We start from the raw sequence: 23,766 nt of genomic DNA on the forward strand, positions 1-23,766 counted from the left end.
AAGCACATTGATTTGTGCTTAGATTGTAAGCCGCCCTGAGTCTTCGGAGAAGGGCGGGATATAAATGGGATTAAAAAAACACCTATCCAGTTTATAATGCCTCAAAAAAGGGGAAGGCGAGGACCATGTCACCGCCCTACAAATGTCCTCAATGGATGCTTGTGTCACCCAATCTGCAGAAGTTGCAGCACTACAAGTGGAGTGAGCCATGATACACCTGGGAACTGACAGGGAATGAGATTGGTACGCCCCTGCAATACAAGCCCTCATCCACCTGCCTATAGTGGACACAGAAACCTTCTGCCCCATAGTAGAGGGTTGAAAGGAAACAAAGAGGGCTTCCGACTTGTGAAAAGACGCTGTCCGCTTAATATAGTGGCGTAAAGCCCTGAGTATGTCTAGAGTGTGCCATTGTCATTCCAAGGCATGAGATGGATGAGGACAAAAATACGGCAAAATTACTTCCTGCGCTCTATGAAACAAGATATTGACCTTAGGAATAAAGGAGGGATCCAACTGAAGGACCACCCTGTCAGCATGAAAAACGCATAAGTCCTGTCTGATAGAGAGCTGCCAATTCAGAAATGCATCTAGCTGACATGACGGCTATCCAGAAGGCCACCTTAATTGTCAAGAACTGCAGAGTACAGGTCCTGATGGGATCAAATGGAGGAGAGGTAAGGCCCTGCAAGACCCGTGACAAATCCCAAGAGGGATACCGGTGAACCACTGGAGGCTTGGTGTTGGTCGCTCCCTTGAGAAATGAGCGTATCATAGGATGTTGAGCCAATGCATCTGAATTGCCCCATGTAAATACAGTGGAGAGAGCTGCTACTTGTCGGTGGATGGTATTGGGTGCCAAGCCCTTGTTGAGCCCCTCCAATAAATAGTCCAAGATCCTTGGGATTGTAACAGCCGAAAGATCTAACTAGTTATTTGCACACCATCTACAGAAACTCTTCCAAGTGGAGTCATAGATCCTGTTTGTTGTAGGCTGTCTGGAGGCCTGAATCACCATAATTACCTCAATGAATAAGACTCATGTGTCAGGAGCTGCCGCTCAAGTGCCAGGCGGTCAACTGGAGCCACTGGGGTTCTGGATGATGCAGAGCTCCCTGGCTGAGTGAAATGCGATCTGGAGGAATCCTCCACAGGGGAGAGATTGACAGACTCACGAGGTCGGCAAACCACGGCCGTCTTGGCCAGTATGGTGCAACAAGTATCACCTCTGCCCGCTCCTGCAGTAACTTGCGGATGACTGCCGGGATCAGAGGGAGAGGTGGAAAGGCATACAGCAAGCCCCCGGGCCAAGGGCTGCGGAGGGCATCCATTTCCTCTGCCCCCGGAGAGGGGAACTGGGAGAAAAACCTCAGAAGCTGGGAATTCGCTTGAGAAGTGAACAGATCCAGTACTGGCCGATCGAACCGATATCTCCTTGAAGAGACTGGGATGCAGGCACCATTCGGAAAGATCCACTGTCGACCTGCTGAGAAAGTCCGCCTGCTGATTTGCCTCCCCCGAGATGTGCTCGGCCCTGAGTGATGAGAGGTTGGTCTCTGCCCAAGAGCCCAACAGTTAATTTTTCTAGGACTACCTTTTGTTCTGTAGTCATATTTTTAGACAGTATTTTAGTTTTTTGCGTATTTATCTTAAATTCAGAAACTTTTCCATATAACAATATTATCTCCATCAGGTCTATAACTGACTGAGTCGGTTGACTTAATGTAATAACCAAGTCACCCGCAAACGCTCTCAATCTATAATCTTGATCTTTTATTTTAATTCCCTTAATTTTATTTTAGTCTTAATCAATAATATTTCCAGTGTTAGAACAAACAACAAAGGTGACAGCGGACACCCCTGTCTTGTACCCTTTTCAATATTACATGTTTCTGTCAAACTACCATTAATTATTATTTGAGCTGTTTGCTTCTGATATATTGTTCTAATAGGTTGTAAAAACCTATCCCCAAACTCCATCTTCTCTAATACTTTAAATAAAAATTGCCAATTCAATTGATCAAAGGCCTTTTCAGTATCCAAAAAGATCAGCGCTGCAGAGACCTGGTTATTTCTCTCCAAAAATTCCAATAAATGTACAATATGTCTCACATTATTTTTCATTTGTCTACCACTTATAAATCCTGTTTGGTCACTATGAATCTTTTGCTGCATAACCTTCCTTAATCTATTTGCTAAAATTTTAGCAGATATCTTATAATCAGTATTTAAAAGCGATATTGGCCTGTAATTTTTGGTTTGGGTAAGATCTTGATCTTCCTTTGGAATCAACGATAGAAAAGCTGTTTTCCACGATGGAGGCACTTCTCCTCCAGATTGAATTGTTCTAAATAATTCTTCTAAAATTTTTCTAACTGTAAATTTTTATAATTGTTTAATTGCTAAAATAATTTCTTCAGCATTTATCAATTGATTCATCCCTTCCCTTTGCTCTTGTGTAAGAACAGGGATATTCACTTCTTGTAAATATCTATCTATATCTACAGGGAGTGCAGAATTATTAGGCAAATGAGTATTTTGACCACATCATCCTCTTTATGCATGTTGTCTTACTCCAAGCTGTATAGGCTCGAAAGCCTACTACCAATTAAGCATATTAGGTGATGTGCATCTCTGTAATGAGAAGGGGTGTGGTCTAATGACATCAACACCCTGTATCAGGTGTGCATAATTATTAGGCAACTTCCTTTCCTTTGGCAAAATGGGTCAAAAGAAGGACTTGACAGGCTCAGAAAAGTCAAAAATAGTGAGATATCTTGCAGAGGGATGCAGCACTCTTAAAATTGCAAAGCTTCTGAAGCGTGATCATCGAACAATCAAGCGTTTCATTCAAAATAGTCAACAGGGTCGCAAGAAGCGTGTGGAGAAACCAAGGCGCAAAATAACTGCCCATGAACTGAGAAAAGTCAAGTGTGCAGCTGCCAAGATGCCACTTGCCACCAGTTTGGCCATATTTCAGAGCTGCAACATCACTGGAGTGCCCAAAAGCACAAGGTGTGCAATACTCAGAGACATGGCCAAGGTAAGAAAGGCTGAAAGACGACCACCACTGAACAAGACACACAAGCTGAAACGTCAAGACTGGGCCAAGAAATATCTCAAGACTGATTTTTCTAAGGTTTTATGGACTGATGAAATGAGAGTGAGTCTTGATGGGCCAGATGGATGGGCCCGTGGCTGGATTGGTAAAGGGCAGAGAGCTCCAGTCCGACTCAGACACCAGCAAGGTGGAGGTGGAGTACTGGTTTGGGCTGGTATCATCAAAGATGAGCTTGTGGGGCCTTTTCGGGTTGAGGATGGAGTCAAGCTCAACTCCCAGTCCTACTGCCAGTTTCTGGAAGACACCTTCTTCAAGCAGTGGTACAGGAAGAAGTCTGCATCCTTCAAGAAAAACATGATTTTCATGCAGGACAATGCTCCATCACACGCGTCCAAGTACTCCACAGCGTGGCTGGCAAGAAAGGGTATAAAAGAAGGAAATCTAATGACATGGCCTCCTTGTTCACCTGATCTGAACCCCATTGAGAACCTGTGGTCCATCATCAAATGTGAGATTTACAAGGAGGGAAAACAGTACACCTCTCTGAACAGTGTCTGGGAGGCTGTGGTTGCTGCTGCACGCAATGTTGATGGTGAACAGATCAAAACACTGACAGAATCCATGGATGGCAGGCTTTTGAGTGTCCTTGCAAAGAAAGGTGGCTATATTGGTCACTGATTTGTTTTTGTTATGTTTTTGAATGTCAGAAATGTATATTTGTGAATGTTGAGATGTTATATTGGTTTCACTGGTAAAAATAAATAATTGAAATGGGTATATATTTGTTTTTTGTTAAGTTGCCTAATAATTATGCACAGTAATAGTCACCTGCACACACAGATATCCCCCTAAAATAGCTATAACTAAAAACAAACTAAAAACTACTTCCAAAAATATTCAGCTTTGATATTAATGAGTTTTTTGGGTTCATTGAGAACATGGTTGTTGTTCAATAATAAAATTAATCCTCAAAAATACAACTTGCCTAATAATTCTGCACTCCCTGTAAACCTTGAGTTATATCCCTAGCATATAACTTAGAATAAAATTCAACAAAAGCCTTTTAATATAATTTTGCTGAAACACCTCTTTTCCCTTATATTCTATCTTATCTTTGTTACGTGACCTTTGTTTTTTCCTTAACAAATAAGCTAACCACCTACCTGGCTTATTAGCATTGCAAAAAGTAATGTGTTTAACATACCTTAGGTTAGTTGCCACTTGATCTGCCATCAACATATTAAACTGACCTCTTAACGAAGTAATTGCTTCTTTCACCCTCTTATCAGATGGGTTCAAAATTAGAGCCTTCTCTTTCCTCTTAATTTCCTCCTCTAACTCTTTACGCTTATATTCCAATTTACGTCTATATTTATTATTCAAATATATTAAGACTCCTCTCATATAGGCTTTACTTGTATCCCAAACCATAAGAAGGCATTCTTCTCTCTTCTAGCTATTCTCTGGAATTCTGCATTGAATTGGGCGTATCTTTCTTTTTCTCCCTTGCCTTTCGCTTCCCTCCTTTCCTCAGCTATTTGCAAAGCTTCCTCATACAGCCATTTTGCTTTCTTGCATTTCTTTTTCTTTCGGATGGTTTTGGTTGCTACCTGTTGTACAATGTTGCGAACCTCTGTCCATAGTTCTTCAGGCACTCTGTCTTATCAGATCTAATTCCTTAAATCTACTTGTCACCTCTTGTTTGGAATAAATTGCTTTAAACATATTTATAAATTTCCCCCTGAATTCCATCTGTTTGAGTTGAGTCAACCTAAAATTCCATTTGACATTATCAAATGCTTTCTGAGAATCAACAAAAATTAATGCCACTTGTTTTTTTCTGTGTAATTCATAATATTCTAAGATGTCTAGTATGATCCTGACATTATGTCTAATTTGTCTTTTAGGAAAGAAACCGTTTTGGTCAGTATGGATAAATTCAGCTAAATATTTTTTTAATCTTTCTGCCATTATAGTTGTGAAAATCTTGTAATCCATGTTCAGTAAAGAAATGGGCCTATAGTTTTTAATGCATGTCAAATCAGAATTTTCTTTAGGTATTAGTGAGATGATGGCTTCTTTCCATGAGTTCGGGGTGTTTGCTGTGTTTAGTACCTCATTAAATAAATCTAATAGGGTTGGGACCGAAAGTTCTTGGAGGTTTTTATATATTTCGGACGGTAATCCATCAGGGCCAGGTGTTTTATTACTTTTTTGTAATAGTCACCTATTTTTTTTCCTTCATTTTGATGTACTATCTCCCCTGCTTGATTACATAATTTACTAATCCATCTTTTTTTTGTTTTTTCAATCTATAGGCCAGCCATCTCTCGGGTTTATTTGCCTATTCAAAAAAAAATTTGTTTAATACTTTTTATTTTTTGTGCCATTTCTCCCTTTTCTATAATATTCAATTTATGCTTATTTAAATCTAGCTGTTGTTTTAGATCTCTACATTGTGAGGTTTTTTGTAGTTCTAATTCTAATTTTTTGTGTTCTTCCCCTAAACTTTTTCGATATTGCCTTTTCTTTTTATATTCTTTGGCCATGTACGTAATTGCAGTTCCTCTCATAACTGCCTTGGCTGTATCCCATAAATTTTGACTGCTAGTCTCCTCTTTTTTATTTGTCTGGAAGAATGTCCGCATTTGTTCCTCCCTCTTATGTTTAAATTCTGTTTGGTTTAGGATTGCCTTTTTTAGAGTCCACCTCCTTGTTGTTGTCTTCTGTTCTTTCCATTTAATTACAATGGGATTATGGTCTGCCCAAGTATTAATGTCTATTACTATGTCATCAATATCTGAATTTAATTCTTTCATTGTCCAGACCATATCGATTCTGGACCACGATTGATGGTGCCCTGAATAGTATGTAAATTGCTTTTCATTCAAATTTCTCTCCCTCCAACTATCTTGAATATTTAATTCTTCCACCATTTTAAAAAACTACCGGGTAATATTCTTCTTGTTCGTTTCCTTACTTTCTCACTCTTATAATCTAATTCTCTGTCTATAATTGCATTAAAATAGCCAATTATACAAATGTTCTCATATTCCATAACCTTATGCAGTTTCTTATAAAATTGTCTTTGCTTTTCATTTGGGGCGTAAATTCCTACCATGGTGACCTTTTTTTATTCAGGGAAATTTCAATAATCAGTATTCTACCTCATCTTGATAGACTTGTCTTGCTGGGATTCTTTCTTTAACATATATCACAATTCCTCCTTTCTTCTGCTGTGAAAGTGATACAAATTTGATTCATAACTTAGGGTAGTTTAATAAATCCTGATCTTGAGTCTTTATATGTGTTTCTTGTAGAATTGTTAGATTATTCAAAATTATATTTCTCTTAGCTGAGGAGTTTAGTCCATTTACATTTAATGATAATACTGTTAATATTTCTACATTACTGCCTCTGTTTTGATCTTGTGTCCCTTGTCTTCCTTGAGTTCTTTGTGTCTACTTTCATCATCATTGTCATAGTTCATTCTCATTTTTTCTCTTCTCTCAATTTCCTGTTCTTTGCCTTGTGATTCCGGTGTCTTTGTATTATATCTCTCTTTATTGTTCTCTTAACTCTCTTTCTTCTAGTTCATCTTCATTGCCTAGATGCTGCTGGAAAAACTCTTCTGCTTTATCAATCAAATCTAACATATCTTTTTTTAAAAAAGACTAAATATTTGGGGGTATATCTTTCAGCCTCAAATGTGAAATTATATAAAAATAATTATGAATTGTTATGGTTAAAAATACAAAAAGAGTTATATAGTTGGAAAAAATTACAACTGTCTTTATTGGGAAGAATTATGGTGGATATAGAACACAAGTGAGATTATTGAATATTGAGGGATGTGATTTATTATTTGGCTGGCATGCATATTTATTGTATGATAAGAAGGTAGATAATGTTTTTAAGACACATATATTAAGGTATGTCCTGTTGCGAGACTGGAAAAAATATCGATATAAGTTAAATTATAAAATACCAATTTGGGCAATACCTAAACATGCAATAGAAAATATAAGTGTGGGATTTAAACATGATGTGACTACATATAAAGAAATTCTTAGAATGGAAAGGAATGTATGGCAATTAAAGCCATTTAATATTTTAAAAGAAGAAAAAATAGTGCAGACTTGGTTTCAGTATGGGCAGTTACAAGCTAGATGGAAGGAAGATCAGAAAGTTGGTATTTTGACAATTGATGAAAATTTGGTTAAACAAATAAGAGATCAAAGCCCAGCGCATATAAGGAGGATATATAATGCACTGATAGAAATAGATTCAGAAACGGAACTTGTTAAAGACTGCATGATAAAATGGGCCCAGAATTTTCAGGAGCCCATAACGATGGATATCTGGGAAAAGATATGGGTCAGCAATGTAAAATTTACACAGGCACAAAATTTAAGAGAGAATTTTTATAAAATGTTTTATAGATGGCATTTAGATCCTAAAAAATTAGCAAGTATGTATCCGAATTATCAGCCTAAATGTTGGAGGTGTGGTTGTAATGATGCAACGTATTATCATATATGGTGGACTTGTAAAAAAAGTTAAAGCTTTTTGGATTAAAATTTGGTGGAATATGCAGAAGATATTTAACAAAAAAATAAGGTTTTCTCCACAGTTATTTCTGTTGGGTATTATTACAGATTGTACTGTTATAGATACTAAATTGATGTTGAATTTAACTACGGCAGCAAGACTTTTGGTAGCGCAATATTGGAAGAAGGAGGAATTGCCTACTATAGAAGAGTAGACTTTAAAAGTTTCAAACCTGGCGGAAATGGCAAAAATCTCAGCATATTTGAAAGAACAATCGCAACAGAGATATATTTTGGAATGAAGAAGATGGATTGATTATATTCAGAATAAATATGGGACTAAAAAGTTTCATTTAGCATATGAATAAGTATTAGTATTATATGATGTATTATTAGTTAGTTATTATTATTTAGTTGAGAAGTTAAAGTGCGATAGAATTTAAAGTGTTTTTTTTAGTTAGTTAGCATAATTTAGCTTAGGTTGGTAAAAGTTAATACCCTGTATTCAGCTCTGGGAAGTCGGGGGGGAGGGGGAAGGAGGGTAAGCGGGGGGGGGAGGGTGGGAGTTTATGTTTTCAAAATGTATTTTAAAACTTTTCAATTAAAAAAAAAGAATGCTTTCTTAAATGAACAGTGAAAAGAAATAGAAGAAAACAATAGAATAGGGAGCAAAAGAGATCTTTTCAAGAAAATTGAGCGATGAAGGGAACGTTTAATGCAAAAATGGGCATGATAAAGGACCAAAATGGCAGGGACCTAACAGAGGCAGAAGAGATTAAGCAGAGGTGGCAAAATTACACAGAAGAACTACACAAGAATGAGCTTAACACCCCTGATAATCACAATGAGGTGGTCACTGACCTTGAGCCAGACATCCTAGAATGTCAAGTGAAGTGGGCCTTAGAAAAGCTGACCAACAACAAAGCTAGTGGAGGTGACAGTATTCCAGATGAGCTATTCAAAATCTTAAAAGACGATGCAGTAAAAGTGCTACACTCAATTTGCCAGCAAATTTGGAAAACTCAACAGTGGCCACAGGATTGGAAAAGATCAGTTTACATTCCAATTCCAAAGAAAGGCAGTGCCAAAGAATGTTCAAACTATGGCACCATTGCACTCATTTCTCATGCTAGTAAAGTTATGCTTAAATCCTACAAGCTAGACTCCAGCAGTATGTGGATCGAGAACTACCAGAAGTACAGGCAGGAGTTTGAAGAGGCAGAGGAACTAGAGATCAAATTGCTAACATACGCTGGATCATGGAGAAAGCTAGAGAGTTCCAGAAAAACATCTACTTCTGCTTCATTGACTATGCTAAAGCATTCAATTGTGTGGATCAAAACAAACTGTGGCAAGTTCTTAAAGAGATAGGCATACCAGACCATCTTATTTGTCTCTTGAGAAACCTATATGTGGGCTGAGAAGCAACAGTGAGAACTGGACACGGAACCACTGATTGGTTCAAAATTGGGAAAGGAGTCCGGCAAGGCTGTATACTGTTACCCTGCCTGTTTAACTTATATGCAGAGTACATCACGAGAAAGGCAGGGCTAGATGAATCAAAAGTTGGAATTAAGATTGCCGGAAGAAATATCAACAACCTAAGATATGCAGATGATACCACTCTAATGGCAGAAAGTGAAGAAGAACTAAAGAGCCTCTTGTTGCGGGTGAAGAAGGAGAGTGCAAAAGTTGGGTTGAAACTTAACATTAAGAAAACCAAGATCATGGCATCCGGCCCTCTCAGTTCCTGGCAAATAGATGGGGAAGAAATGGAGGTAGTGACAGATTTTATTTTCCTGGGCTCCAAGATCACTGCAGATGGGGACTGTAGCCAAGAAATTAAAAGACTCTTGCTCTTCGGGAGGAAAGCCATGGCAAATCTAGACAGCACACTAAAAAGAAGAAACATCACCCTGTCAACAAAAGTGCGTATAGTCAAGGCTATGGTCTTCCCAGTTGCAATGTATGTCAGTGAAAGCTGGACCATAAAAAAGGCTGGGCGCCAAAGAATTGAAGCCTTTAAATTATGGTGCTAGAGAAGACTCCTGCAAGTCCCTTGGACTGCAAGGCGATCAAACCGGTCAGTCCTAAAGGAGATCAACCCTGACTGCTCTTTAGAAGGCCAGATCCTGAAGCTAAAACTCAAATACTTTGGCCACTTAATGAGAAGGAAGGACTCACTGGAGAAGAGCCTAATGCTGGGAAAGGTTGAGGGCAAGAGAAGAAGGGGACGACAGAGAATGAGGTGGCTGGATGGAGTCACTGAAGCAGTAGGCGTGAGCTTAAATGGACTCCAGAAGATGGTAGAGGACAGGTAGGCCTAGAGGAACGTTGTTCATGGGGTCGTGATGGGTTGGACATGACTTCGCAGGTAACAACAACAAGAAAGCAACAATCAAGATGAATATACTTCCCAAATTACTCTTTTTATTCAAATGTGTACCAATTAAATTAGGCAAGGATTTTTTTTTGAAAATTTAAACAGAATTACATTCAAATTTATCTGGCAAAGCAGAAAACAGAGAATCAAATTAAAATTATTACAAGATGCAAAGGAAAGAGGAGGGCTCGGCCTCCCGAATTGGGAAAAATATTATCAAGCAGCAATAGCGGTATGGATAAAGGATTGGATACATTTAAGGAACAGAAGAATACTAGCATTAGAAGGTGATAACATGCAAATTGGGTGGCATGCTATAATGTGGGACGGAAAATATAAGGCTTATCAGTGCCTCCAGAATCATCATATTAGACGGGCACTATTAGACATGTGAATAAAAAATAAAAAAATTAATTATATAGAAATCCCCAATTGGCTATCCATATTAGAGACTTTCATGCACCCCAAATTCATAAATTTAGGAAGAGTAATCACATATAAAGATCTCTTAGACGAAAATGGAGACCTGAAAACAAGAAAAAGACTATTAGAAAATGGTATAGAGTTGGAATGGTGGGCATACTTACAAGTACAGTCACGATACAGAAAAGACAAAAAAGAACCAGGGATAAAATTAGAACATACACAATTAGATAAAATCCTTCTAGGAACAGAAGTCCAAATGATTAAAAAGATATATCATTATCTATTAGAACAGGATTTGTTAGAAGAATAGATAAAAGAAACAATGTTAACTTGGAGTAAAAAGTTTGGTTACAGTATTGAACTAGATAATTGGCAATCACTATGGGACGCGGTGGCTCAGTGGGTTAGGACGCTGAGCTTGTTGATCAGAAGGTCGGCAGTTTGGCGGGTCGAATCCCGAGTGCCGCGTAACAGAGTGAGCGCCTGCTACTCATCCCAGCTTCTGCCAACCTAGCAGTTCGAAAGCACGTAAAAATGCAAGTAGAAAAATAGGGACCACTACAGTGGGAAGGTAACAGCGTTCTGTGCGCCTTTGGCGTCTAGTCATGCCGGCCACATGACCACAGAGACATCCTTGGACAAGCGCTGGCTCTTCGGCTTTGAAACGGAGATGAGCACGGGCCCCTAGAGTCAGAAACGACTAGCACGCATGTGCGGGGGAACCTTTACCTTTTTATGGGATAGCAATAGGAGCTTAACGTTAGCCACCTCCTATAAAAAGAACCTCTACAAGATGTTTTATAGATGGCACCTTCCCCCTACAAGGTTAGCAAAAATAGATAAAAAAAATCTCACCGACGTGCTGGAAATGCAGAAGGCTTCCAGGGACTTACTATCATATGTGGTGGGAATGTTCAAAAGCGCAAAATTTTAGGCAGCGGATAAAAAATTGGTTGGAAGAAATATTACTACAAAAAATTGATTTTAAACCAGAAACCTTCTTATTAGGGATTATTAATGATAAACTCAGCAAAGCATCTTTCTACTTATTATTGCATATTTTAACTGCAGCAAGATTGGCATATGCCCAAAAGTGGAAAAGAAAGGAAACACCCACTGTAGAAGAAATAAAAGATAAAATTTTATCCTGCACCAAAATGGACAGGTTAACCCTAGAGATCAAAAATAAGACTAAAACAGAGTATTATGAAATTTGGCAAAATTTGTACGATTGATTAGAGTTAAGGAGGATCGCTGAGATGACTATTTGATTAGTTGATAATGTAAGGATTTCTTATTAACACCTATTTATTTATTTATTTGTTTGTTTGTTTGTTTTATATACCGCCCTTCTCCCGGAGGACTCAGGGCGGTGTACAGAGCAATAAAGTGAGAATACAATAAAGCAACAGAGTGAGAAAAAAATTGTAAAACCCAAATCCATCAGGCCAGGTCGGCTTGTTGGAATAGATAAGTTTTTAGATCACGCCGGAAGGAGCGAAGGTCGGGGGCCATCCGGATTTCAGCTGGTAAGTGGTTCCAAAGGATTGGCGCACCCACCGAGAATGCTCTCCCCCTGGGGGTCACCAGCCGACATTCTCTGACCGGTGGCACCCTGAGGAGGCCCTCTCTGTGGGAGCGCACAGGATGGAGGGATGTTGACGCTGGCAGTAGGTGCTCCCATAGGTAATCCAGACCCACGCCATGTAGGCCTTTGTATGTCATCACTAGCACCTTGAATTTCACCCGGAAGGCAACTGGAAGCCAGTGCAGCTCACGGAGCAGAGGTGTAATATGGGAGTATCGGGAGACACCCAAAAGCATTCGTGCAGCTGCACTCTGCACCAGCTAAAGCTTCCAAGTGGTTCTCAAGGGCAGCCCCACGTAAAGAGCGTTGCAGTAGTCAAGACGAGAGGTCACAAGTGCATGGGTGACTGTACGCAAGGCATCCAGGTCCAGATAGGGTCGCAGCTGGCGCACCAGACGAACCTGAGCGAAGGCCCCTCTAGTCACAGCTCCTATATGATCTTCTAAGGAGAGCTGTGAATCTAAGAGGACACCCAGATTGCGAGCCTTATCTACGGGGGGTAATAACTCGCCCCCGATATTAAGAAATGGAATACTCTGAATATCCTGACATGCCGGTATGTACAGCCATTCAGTCTTGTCCGGGTTGAGTTGAAGCCTGTTCCTCCCCATCCATTCCCGGACCGCTTCCAGGCAACGGGACATCACGTCGAGGGCATCACTGATGTGGTTTGGGGTCGAGATGAAAAGCTGGGTGTCATCAGCATACTGATGATAACCCACTCCAAAACCACGAATGATCTCACCCAGCAGTTTCATGTAGATGTTGAACAGGAGAGGCGAGAGGACCGACCCCTGAGGAACTCCACAAACTAGAGACCTTGGGGTCGACCTCTGCCCTCCTGCCAACACCGACTGCGAACGTCCCAGGAGATAGGAGGAGAACCACCGAAGAACTGTGCCTCCCACTCCCAATCCCCTGAGACGCCGCAGCAGGATACCATGGTCGATGGTATCGAAAGCCGCCGAGAGATCTAATAGGACTAGGACAGAGGAATATCCCCTGTCCCGGGCCCTCCAGAGATCATTCAGCAGAGCGACCAATGCCGTCTCCATGCTGTACCCGGGCCTGAAACCCGATTGGCACGGGTCTTGATAATCCGCTTCATCCAGGACCAGAGGGAGCTGATGCGCCACCACACTCTCAACAACCTTCGCAAGAAAGCGAAGGTTGGAGACCGGACGAAAGTTATTTAACACAGCTGGGTCCAAGGCGGGCTTCTTGAGGAGAGGTCTCACCACCGCCTCCTTCAAGGCGGCGGGGAAATTACCCTCACTCAAAGAAGCAGATATAACCGCCTGGAACCAGCCTCGTGTCCCCTCCCGAGCTGCATAAACCAGCCAGGAAGGGCTCGGGTCCAATAAACATGTGGTGGCGCTCAATCTCCTCATAATCCTGTCTACTTCCTTCGGAGTCACAGGATCAAACTCCTCCCAGATAACATTGACAAGACCGTCCGTGTCCTGTTCGTCAGACTCTGCCCAGTTGGAGTCCAGGCCGGTCCGAATCCGAGCGATTTTATCCAACAGATATTGACCAAATTCCTCAGCACGACCCTGCAAGGGCTCCTCCCTCACCTCCTGATTGAGGAGGGAGCGGGTCACCCTAAACAGGGCGGCCGGGCGATTATCTGCGGACACGATGAGGGCGGAGAAGTAATTAGATCTCGCCGCTCTTATCGCTGCAAGATAAGACCTAATATGGGTTCTTAGTCGAAACCGGTCGGATTCGGATTGGCTGGACCTCCAACGGCTCTCTAGGCCCCGTCTCCGACGCTTCATCTCCCGGAGCTCCGCAGAGAACCATGGGGCTCGCTGGGATCTGCGCCGGGTCAGGGGCCACAAGGGTACAACTTGGTCAAGTGCCTCCGTGGCCGCCCTTTCCCAGGCTTCCACTAAGGCATCCGCCGAGTTGTGAGCAGGAGAGGCAGGTGGGGCCCCAAGCGCTGCCTGGAACCTGTCAGGATCCATTAAGCGCCTGGGGTGGTACCATCTAGTTGGCTCCGTACACCCACGGCGGGGGGTGGCAAAACGGAAGACCAGCCGCAGGAGGTGATGATCGGTCCATGACAGGGGCATAACAGTTGGAGAGCCCCAACCAAGATCATCAAACCACCGTCCAGATAAGAAAACCAAGTCAAGGGTGTGGCCTCCCTCATGAGTCGGTCCAAGAATTACTTGCGTCTGGTCCATGGCCGTCATGGGAGCCATGAACTTCCGAGCTAACTCAGATGATCCTCCTAGGGATGTTAGATTGAAGTCACCCAAAACTATAAGTTTGGGGAACTCAATCACCAACCCCGAGAGGACATCGAGTAGCTCAGGCAGGGCTGCCGCTGCGCGACTAGGTGAAAGGTATACCAGCAGCAAGCCCAACTGCGCCCCAGCATCACATCTCAAAAAGAGAGACTCACACCCGACTATCTGAGGAACGGTGGTCTCCCGCGGACATAGGGTCTCCCTAATAACTACCGCCACTCCCCCGCCCCTACCATGAGCCCGGGGCTGGTGTAGCACCCGGACACAACTGAAAGTTATGTAAATATAATGCTGACGAATGAAAGACAGTTTACCAAAAAATTTACAGATGTTATATGTACAGCTTGTTATACTCTGTCCTGTCATAGAATGTATTTTAAGTTTTTGTTATTTCTTTCTGTAACATAAGGTAATACTAATAGTAGTGTTGTAGCCAGGGAAGTTGAATCATGTCCACTTTTGTTTTTAATTGTACATTTAATAAAATTTTCTAAAAAAAAAGAACAAGCTTAACTTCCCTGATAACCACACTGAGGTGGTCACTGACCTTGAGCCAGACATCCTAGAATGTGACGTGAAATGGGCATTAGGAAAGCTGAGCAACATCAAAGCTAGTGGAGGTGACAGTATTCCAGATGAGCTATTCAAAATCTTAAGACGATGCAGTAAAAGTGCTACACTCAATTTGCCAGCAAATTTGGAAAACTCAACAGTGGCCACAGGATTGGAAAAGATCAGTTTACATTCCAATTCCAAAGAAAGGCAGTGCCAAAGAATGTTCAAACTATCGCACCATTGCACTCATTTCTCATGCTAGTAAAGTTATGCTTAAAATTCTACAAGCTACACTCCAGCAGTATGTGGATCGAGAACTACCAGAAGCACAGGCAGGAGTTTGAAGAGGCAGAGGAACTAAAGATCATATTGCCAACATATGCTGGATCATGGAGAAAGCTAGAGAGTTCCAGAAAAAACATCTACTTCTGCTTCATTGACTATGCTAAAGCATTCAATTGTGTGGATCACAGCAAACTGTAGCAAGTTCTTAAAGAGATAGGAGTACCAGACCATCTTATTTGTCTCTTGAGAAACCTATATGTGGGTCAAGAAGCAACAGTGAGAACTGGACACGGAACCACTGATTGGTTCAAAATTGGGAAAGGAGTCTGGCAAGGCTGTATACTGTCACCCTGCCTGTTTAACTTATATGCAGAGTACATCACGAGAAAGGCAGGGCTAGATAAATCAAAAGTTGCAATTAAGATTGCCGGAAGAAATATCAACAACCTAAGATATGCAGATGATACCACTCTAATGGCAGAAAGTGAAGAGGAACTAAAGAGCCTCTTGTTGCGAGTGAAGAAGGAGTGCGCAAAAGTTGGGTTGAAACTTAACATTAAGAAAACCAAGATCATGGCATCTGGCCCTCTCAAATCCTGGCAAATAGATGGGGAAGAAATGGAGGTAGTGACAGATTTTATTTTCTTGGGCTCTAAGATCACTGCAGATGGGGACTGTAGCCAAGAAATTAAAAGACTCTAGCTCTTCGGGAGGAAAGCCATGGCAAATCTAGACAGCACACTAAAAAGCAGAAACATCACCCTGCCAACAAAAGTGCGCATAGTCAAGGCCATGGTCTTTCCAGTTGCAATGTATGGCTGTGAAAGTTGGACCATAAGAAAGGCTGAGCGCCAAAGAATTGAAGCCTTTGAGCTATGGTGCTGGAGAAGACTCCTGTGAGTCCCTTGGACTGCAAGGCGATCAAACCGGTCAGTCCTAGAGGAGATCAACCCTGACTGCTCTTTAGAAGGCCAGATCCTGAAGTTGAAACTCAAATACTTTGGCCACTTAATGAGAAGGAAGGACTCACTGGAGAAGAGCCTAATGCTGGGAAAGGTTGAGGGCAAGAGAAGAAGGGGATGACAGAGAATGAGGTGGCTGGAGGGAGTCACTGAAGCAGTAGGCATGAGCCTAAATGGATGGAAGAGGACAGGAAGGCCTGGAGGAACATTGTCCATGGGGTCGCGATGGGTCGGACATGACTTCACAACTAACAACAACAACAAAGAATTAACTACACAGAATACTACAGAAAAAGTGGAACAATTAAGTATTATGACAGAAGACACAACTGATCAACAAATACAGTCAATGAAAAATCTAGAAAAAGGACTAACAATATGGAAAAGGAAAAAGATTTTCTATACAAATCAGAAGAAACCTGAGAATGAAGAAGAACCGATTGAAGAGAAGATAAACAGTTCAGGACAACTGTGTCGAGATGAAAAAATAGAGAGACAAATTGTTAGTCCTCTCAAAAAAATGGCAACTGGATGGTTCTTTCTATATCAAACGATATATATAACAACGCAGGGAGATTTATTTGATGATTCAAAAGCACAAAGATGGAAGAAGATTTTGCAAAGAAAGAAAACTGGAATAAGACCCACCACATTTGCTAATAGAAATCTAAAATGACTAGCTAAGGAAGTTCAGGAGAAGGTTTTCATTACACAGGTGCCCTGAGTGCCTTTAAGCAAGCTCACCAGACCCCTTTCTCACTGGACCTATTTTTTTAAAATCCCATTTATATCCCGCCCTTCTCCGAAGACTCAGGGCGGCTTACAATTTAAAGCACAAATCAATGTGCTTAGCAATTTAAAGGAAATATAGCCAGTGGCGAGTTGAAGACTACCCCAGGTACCTACATTGTTTGGCTGTTCCTATTCCAAGGCCAGGAAATGGCAGACTTTCCTGTCTGGCTATATTCCAAAGTTTTGATGGGCTTGCCATGTTCAATAAATGCCACTGCCATTATCTTGGCAAATAACTTTTTCAAATCTTGCATAAATCATGCCAAAAAAACACAGTCAGATCATTAATCTATTACAAAAGCACAGTAACACAAATAAGAACAAATACTTCTGCCTGATATAAAAATTTATTCTTCTTCTGCAAATCCTGAGATTGCTCCAAGTCTGCTAAAATTTCTGTTTTGAGAATATCAATGCTGTTTGATTAATTAAGGATTGATGTACAGTGAATTAAAATCTGCTGAGAGAGTCCTCAAAATAGAAAGATTTCTTAATTTTTAATAACTGGTACCCAGTTATTTTCTGGATCAGAAAAATTGGTAATATAGAACTGGACAATTTCTTTCAACTGAGTCTCTGGAATCAAGATGCCACTACATGTTTGACTGCCGTGTGTTAGAATGGAATATAGCTAGATTCTGGGATTTGTAGTAGTGGAGGTTGAAATACTTTTATAAATCATTAATGGAACTGCTCTTCCACTCCTATTTGCCTACTATAAGTAACAAGGAAAAGCAAAACTAAACTATACAACTGATTAGTCTCATAACTCCAAATATTCTGCCCATATTTTCAGGTAGTACAAATCAGGGAACATTCAGCTTATTATATATTTCTTACTGATAATCCAAAATTAATATCAGTGCCATTTTCAATTAAGACCATATATGTATCTGGTCTTAACTGTCTCAGAAAACTATGAAGCATCTTTTATCTCTGTCTGAGGCTCATGATACAATAGACCATTGTGATACCAACTACGCTGAAAAACTACATGGCAAATAGTGTCCATACACAACCACAGAAAATCTGAAATATACCCTAATTTCCTTCATTTAGAATCATCACTGGTTTCCCTCTAGTATTACTCCAATCAATCATTATTATTTCCAGGACAATTCACGTCCCCTGAATCCAGGCTCCAATAAGACTCAGAGATTATCTTGTCAATATCCCTGCCATTTCCTCATTACAGAGATCAATGAGAACTTAGTAACATCAGCATTTTCTAAATAAGGAATTGGCAATATTGATCCTTCAGGCGTTAAACTCCAGATCCTATCAGCCCCAGCCAATGTGGTAAGCTATGAAAGATAATGGGACTTACAATCCAACAATGTCCAAAAGACCATACATTGCTTATCACTCATATCAGTCTTCAGCTAACTTAGAGGTGGGGAACTACAGCCTCTTTATGACTTGTGGGCTTCAACTCCCAGAATTCCTGAGCCAGCATCAATTTCAGCTTCAACTTCAGAGTTGAAGTCTACAAGTCATAAAAGGGCCATAGTTCCCTATCCCTGAGTCAACTAATGTGATTCACATTACACATTCATATAGAAGAAAATAATCCTGGTAAATCTAAAAACTTAAGAAATAATTTGTCTGTGTTAAAAGTCAGTTACCCATTTAAAGATCAGGTATCCCTTATAAAGTTATCATGGAGGTTATAAAATCCTGAGGTATGTTTATCAATTGGCTTTTAATATTCTCTAAGATCACATATCTGCAGTAGTCCAAGAGCACCTATCTCTATTTTGGCAAGAAGATTCTCGGACTATGGAAGACATATATCACCAGAACCACTATCCTGACACTTATCATTCAAAATCTGGTGATGGGACACTTGAGATGAAAGAATCACAATCCTCCTTATTAACTGCAACATAAAACAAAAATAACACAAAATCACACTACAGCACTACACATAGCACCACACCTTGAGCAGCAATGTGTCTTTGACATCTTCTTTGGAGCCAGATAGCCCTTCACTATACAATACTTGAATTTTAAATTTTAAGATTTCTTTTTTTTTAAAAAAGGGGTCATACTGCGAACTTAAGCCAATCTTTGAAAACAACTTTATTTCAAAGAATAAGCAGATTCCATAAAGACCCCAATGATAATTTCAAAAAATAAAAATGATAGGCAACTTACATCCTGAGGCTTTAGTAAAAATGCCTATTTATATAAGAAATGAAAAATATTTTGCAATTGATTATATTCTGGCAGACTACAGAAAAACAGGAAATCAAACAATATCTTTTATACAGGTAGTCATTGCTTCATTGCCTGATTTAACAACTCTTAAAAAGTATGATGGTGTTAAAAAAAAGAGTTTGGCAACCAAACTTCACATTTATGATCATTGTAGCATCCCACAATCACATAACTGCCATTTGTGTACTTCATAATTGGCTTGTGACAAGCTGAGTTAATGGAGAAGGAAGTAAAATTGTTTTGCTTAACAACCACAATGATTTGCTTTCTCATCAAAGGGGAAGTGAGGTCATAAGTCTTTCATGGTCATATGATGTTTGCTTAGTGACTACAATTTAGTGATGGAGTTGCCAGTCCCAATTGTGGTTGATAAACAATGACTACTTGTATTGGCTTTGCACACATTGCAACAGCCATGTTTTGGTTCGTTTATTTGAAAGCCTATTACATGTTCAAAATGTTAATATTTAAACTAGCCACAAATAGGCTGGGGAAATCTCTGTCAAATATACAAGGATTTATTTACCCAGCCTCATCTAATGACATTTCTGTAATGCAAAGCAATTTTGAACATTTGTCCAGGATACTATTAATAACCAATTTAGCATTCCTTAGCATAATTGTAAGTGCTCAGAGAGCTGCTGCTGGCAGGAAAATGGTTAAAGTGAGAAAGTAATTCTCCACTCTAAAGTTATCAATTCTTTGCCAAAACTGGGCTACTGATCTACTGCCATTGTAGCTGATCCTGTGTTCTAATTTCTAAATGCCCTCATCCAGAAACCATATTTCTTTTCTCCTATATATCTATTTTCTGAGATATTATATCCATACTTGAAAGCATGCCTTCAAACCATGTAAGATGCTGCCAATGTCAACTGAAGTATCATCTCATAGGGCAGATATATTCCCAACAAGCACTTCTTACTCCTTATTTCATGACATCTGAAAAGCTAAATATGTGCCTCTCATTATGCTATTGTGCTCTGTACTGCCTCTGAGCATCATCTTTACCATACACTATTAATGATCAAGATGATGCTGTCTGGGAAACTGTATCCCCAGGGAAACACTTAAACATATAAATATCTACTGAGAATTCTAAAGTTTCAGCCACCCCCTAACCCCCCAAATGTTTTGTCTGATTCTACTGACTCTAGGTAGCTAAATCAGTTCTCATTAAAGAATTGTTCTGTTATGTTCCAAAGAAACTGCATTCTTTTACAAAAACAAAAGAAACAAATTACATTGCAGGGCATACTAAACAAAGAGCAAGTTGATATGAAATCACTAGAGTTTTCAGGTTTAATCAGTTTCTACACAATTCAATGCTATTACTATATATCCTTTCCCAAGATTCCTAATGAAAGGAATAAGAGTTTTAGTATTCCAAATTCAGAAAACTCTAAATTGTCTTATTTAATTCAAGGACTTCATAGATTAAAAATCTAACTGCATGTTTGCTATTTTAAGTAATAACTTTAAAAGAGAGAGAATATTAAATCATAATATTTAGATTAAAATGATCCAGCAATATTTTTCAACATTAAAAAAGTTTTAAACATTTAACATACAATTACAATTCTAGCTTTTTAAATAGTTATTATTTACCTTCAAATAAACTGAGGTCTCTTCGTAGCCTTGGTCCATAAAGCCCTTCTAAAATACTTTCAAAACCTAACAAAAAACAAAAATTAAACATTTTACTGTACAGTATATAAAATAGTTTCACAAATGTAGCAGATGAAAAGCTAAAATCACTGAACATAAGCACATTGTTACAGAAAAGGAAATGTTTCTGGATACAGGTAGTTCTCAGTTTACAATCACAATTTCTGTTGCTAAGTGAGACATTTGTTAAGTGAGTTTTGCCCCATTTTACGACTTTTTTTGCCATATTTGTTAAGTGAATCATTGCAGTTGTTAAGTTACTAACATGGCTTCTAAGTGAATCTGGCTTCCCCATTGATTTTGCTTGTTAGAAAGTTGCAAAAGATGATCAAATGATCCTGCAACATTGCAACTATCATATATATGTCAATTGCCAAGCATCTGAATTTTGATCAGGTGACTATGGGGATGCAGCAATGATCATAAGTATGAAAACTGGTCATAAGTCACTTTTTTCAGTGCCACTGAGACTTTGAACAGTAAGTCAAGAATGACCTTTATAGAGATTTCAGAAAAAACTCAATGATCTAAAGGCACTGATATACATCTCCCCTCCCCTCCCCCCTCAACACACATACTCAAGTCTCAATATAACAGTAGCAAATAGTAAGTTCACATTTTCTACTGTACCTTGTACCTTTAGATGAATGGGATTTAGGTGAAAAATGATCCCATTCATACCACTTTCCATTAAAAAAATAAAACAATTCAGGATGAACTGAACTGATTCAACAAATGGTCAACAAAAGTTTATCATGAATACACTTTGTATATTCAGGGCTGTGTGAAAACTGAACTATTTTTCAAAATAGTGAATATCTAAAGCCTCTGTTGCCATGAGAACATAAGGAGATATTTTCAATAGAAGAACTATGAACAGAGTAATTTGTAAAGAATGATGGTGAAATCCAAAAAGTGAGATGAACCAGAGGAAACAACAGTCTAAAGAAGTCATTAGTCTATTAAGTTGCATTGTATTGTGATTTACCATTTTAATAGGGAATATGATTTATTAAAAACGCTCTCTCAAAATAAAATGTAACGTAATACAATATAATATAATAATATAAATATTATATGAAAGACTGTCTCTGTTCTGATTACATTACACATGACTCATTAATTACAGCCTCTTAAAATTTGTTATATAAATTTGGAAACTTGTGTCATGTACATATACTGAGGGAATAGTATACAATCACTGACATATAAATGCAACTATCCAGCATCTTTTTTATGTTCTTCCTCTTGCAAAGCTCTCTAAAGCAGGGCTTTTCAACCTTTTCACCAATTGTACCACTTTTAGGGTAAGGCAATATCCGAGTAGCACCAGTCGTCCAGCAAGGTGTCAAAAACTTGACCAAAAAAATTGGAAAAAAAATAAAGTACAAATAGACCTCGACTTACAACAATTCGCTGTTACAACAGTACTGAAAAAAGTGACTTTATGACCATTTTTCACACATGACTACTGCAGCATTCCCAGGGTCATGTGATTTACATTCAGATGCTTGGCAACTGATTCATACTTATGACATTCACAGTGTCCCAGGGTCATGTGATCAATGGCCAGGGGTGGCGTGGCTAGATTATCACTCAGGTTGCCGGGTGCCTGTGGGGGAGAATCTGTGGGTCTCTGGTGGACGGGGGTGGATGCCTTGTTCCCTCCCTCTCTCCCATTGTCCCTTCCTTCCTTCTTTCCTTTCCTTCCTCTTTGTCTCTTCCTCCTTTTCTCCCTCCCTCTCATTGTCCTTCTCTTCCTTCTTTCTCCCTTCCTTCCCTCCCTCCCTCCCTTCCAAAAAACCTGCTAGTCCAAACTACAAATACTGCACCTCACACAACCTGCCCATCTCCCATTTTCAGGCACGTACATTACGAACCGGCTACTTCTCCCAGTCATTTTTCCCCTACCAGAGCACAGCGTTCGAGCCAGGTTCCTGATCCTCTCCCTGTACATCATTCTTCCCATAGCTCTCCCCAGTGCTGTTGAGAGATCCCCATTTCTGGCTGCATTGCTACCATTATCAAGTTAATTTTCACCCGCCCGAAGGAAGAGAGTTATGCTTTTCTCCCTCCTCCAAAGTAAGGGAGACAAACCTGCATTGCCACCAAGTCACCCTTCCTTCAGGCAAAGTAATCTCCTTGAAAATGCAAAACCACAGGGGCTCCATTTTTTGCAAAGGGCAGCACATGCACCCCACGAGCAAAGGAGGAGAGCAGCCAAGCAACCTGTCAGTCCAAACTACAAATACTGCTTCTTGGGATGGGGTGGGGGAGAGGGAGAGGAAACGTCTGGAAATCATGCAAGAACTTTTCCTCTTATTATTACTATTATTCTTCCAAGTTGCAAAGGAAAAGCAGAAACAAATTGTCATGGTTCCGATAAATGAGACAATTCAAACAAAATGCAAGCACTGATTATCTAAAAAGTCTTAATAATGAAATGAAACATCAGCACTCATGGAGGGATGCCAGAATCTGAAATCTCCCCACAAACCCATCGTAACACACACACAATCCCCGCCCTTATCTACACACGTTATCCAATTAGTTTTACATATGAAGTTTCACTTCCTGTTCTGTACATGGGCTTTCTTATCTTCTTAAAACATCTGGGTAGCTTTCCTCCCTCCCAAGCGAAGCAATTAAAGCAGGGGTGTCAAACTCAATTTCATTGAGGGCCGCATCAGCATTGCGATTACCCTCAGGGGGGCGGGTGGGTGTGGCCTGGGTGGGCGTGGCCTACTGGGTGGGCATGGCTAAAGTGCGTATGGCCTACTGGGTGGGCATGGCCAGCTCTACATCGTTCACATCAAGGGTGCCTATGGGGGCCTGGGCAGGAATGAGACAGATCTGAGGGTCTCTGGCAGAAGGAGGGTCTCTGGGCCAGGGCCAAGGCAGTGGGGGCCGTTCCCTCACTGTTTCAAGGATGGCTTCGTGGGCCGCATGAAACCACTTTGCGGGCCGGATCTGTCCCCCGGGCCTTGTGTTTGACATGTCTGAATTAAAGTAACAGGC

The 23,766-nt window shown here is 40.2% G+C and overlaps 1 protein-coding gene across 4 annotated transcripts in view; it reads right to left on the bottom strand.

Annotated features, from left to right (window-relative positions):
• The window catches only part of LCORL (ligand dependent nuclear receptor corepressor like), a 197,243-nt gene that overhangs the window by 97,741 nt on the left and 75,736 nt on the right, over window positions 1-23,766 (bottom strand). For all 4 annotated transcript variants that reach the window (XM_083367269.1, XM_083367267.1, XM_083367268.1 and 1 more), the window contains exon 2: window positions 20,689-20,754. In XM_083367269.1, the coding sequence (XP_083223395.1) occupies window positions 20,689-20,754 (66 nt within the window). The remainder of the gene's footprint in view (window positions 1-20,688; window positions 20,755-23,766) is intronic.

Source organism: Vipera ursinii (assembly GCF_947247035.1).
Source record: "Vipera ursinii genome assembly, chromosome: 7".
NCBI lineage: Eukaryota > Metazoa > Chordata > Lepidosauria > Squamata > Viperidae > Vipera > Vipera ursinii.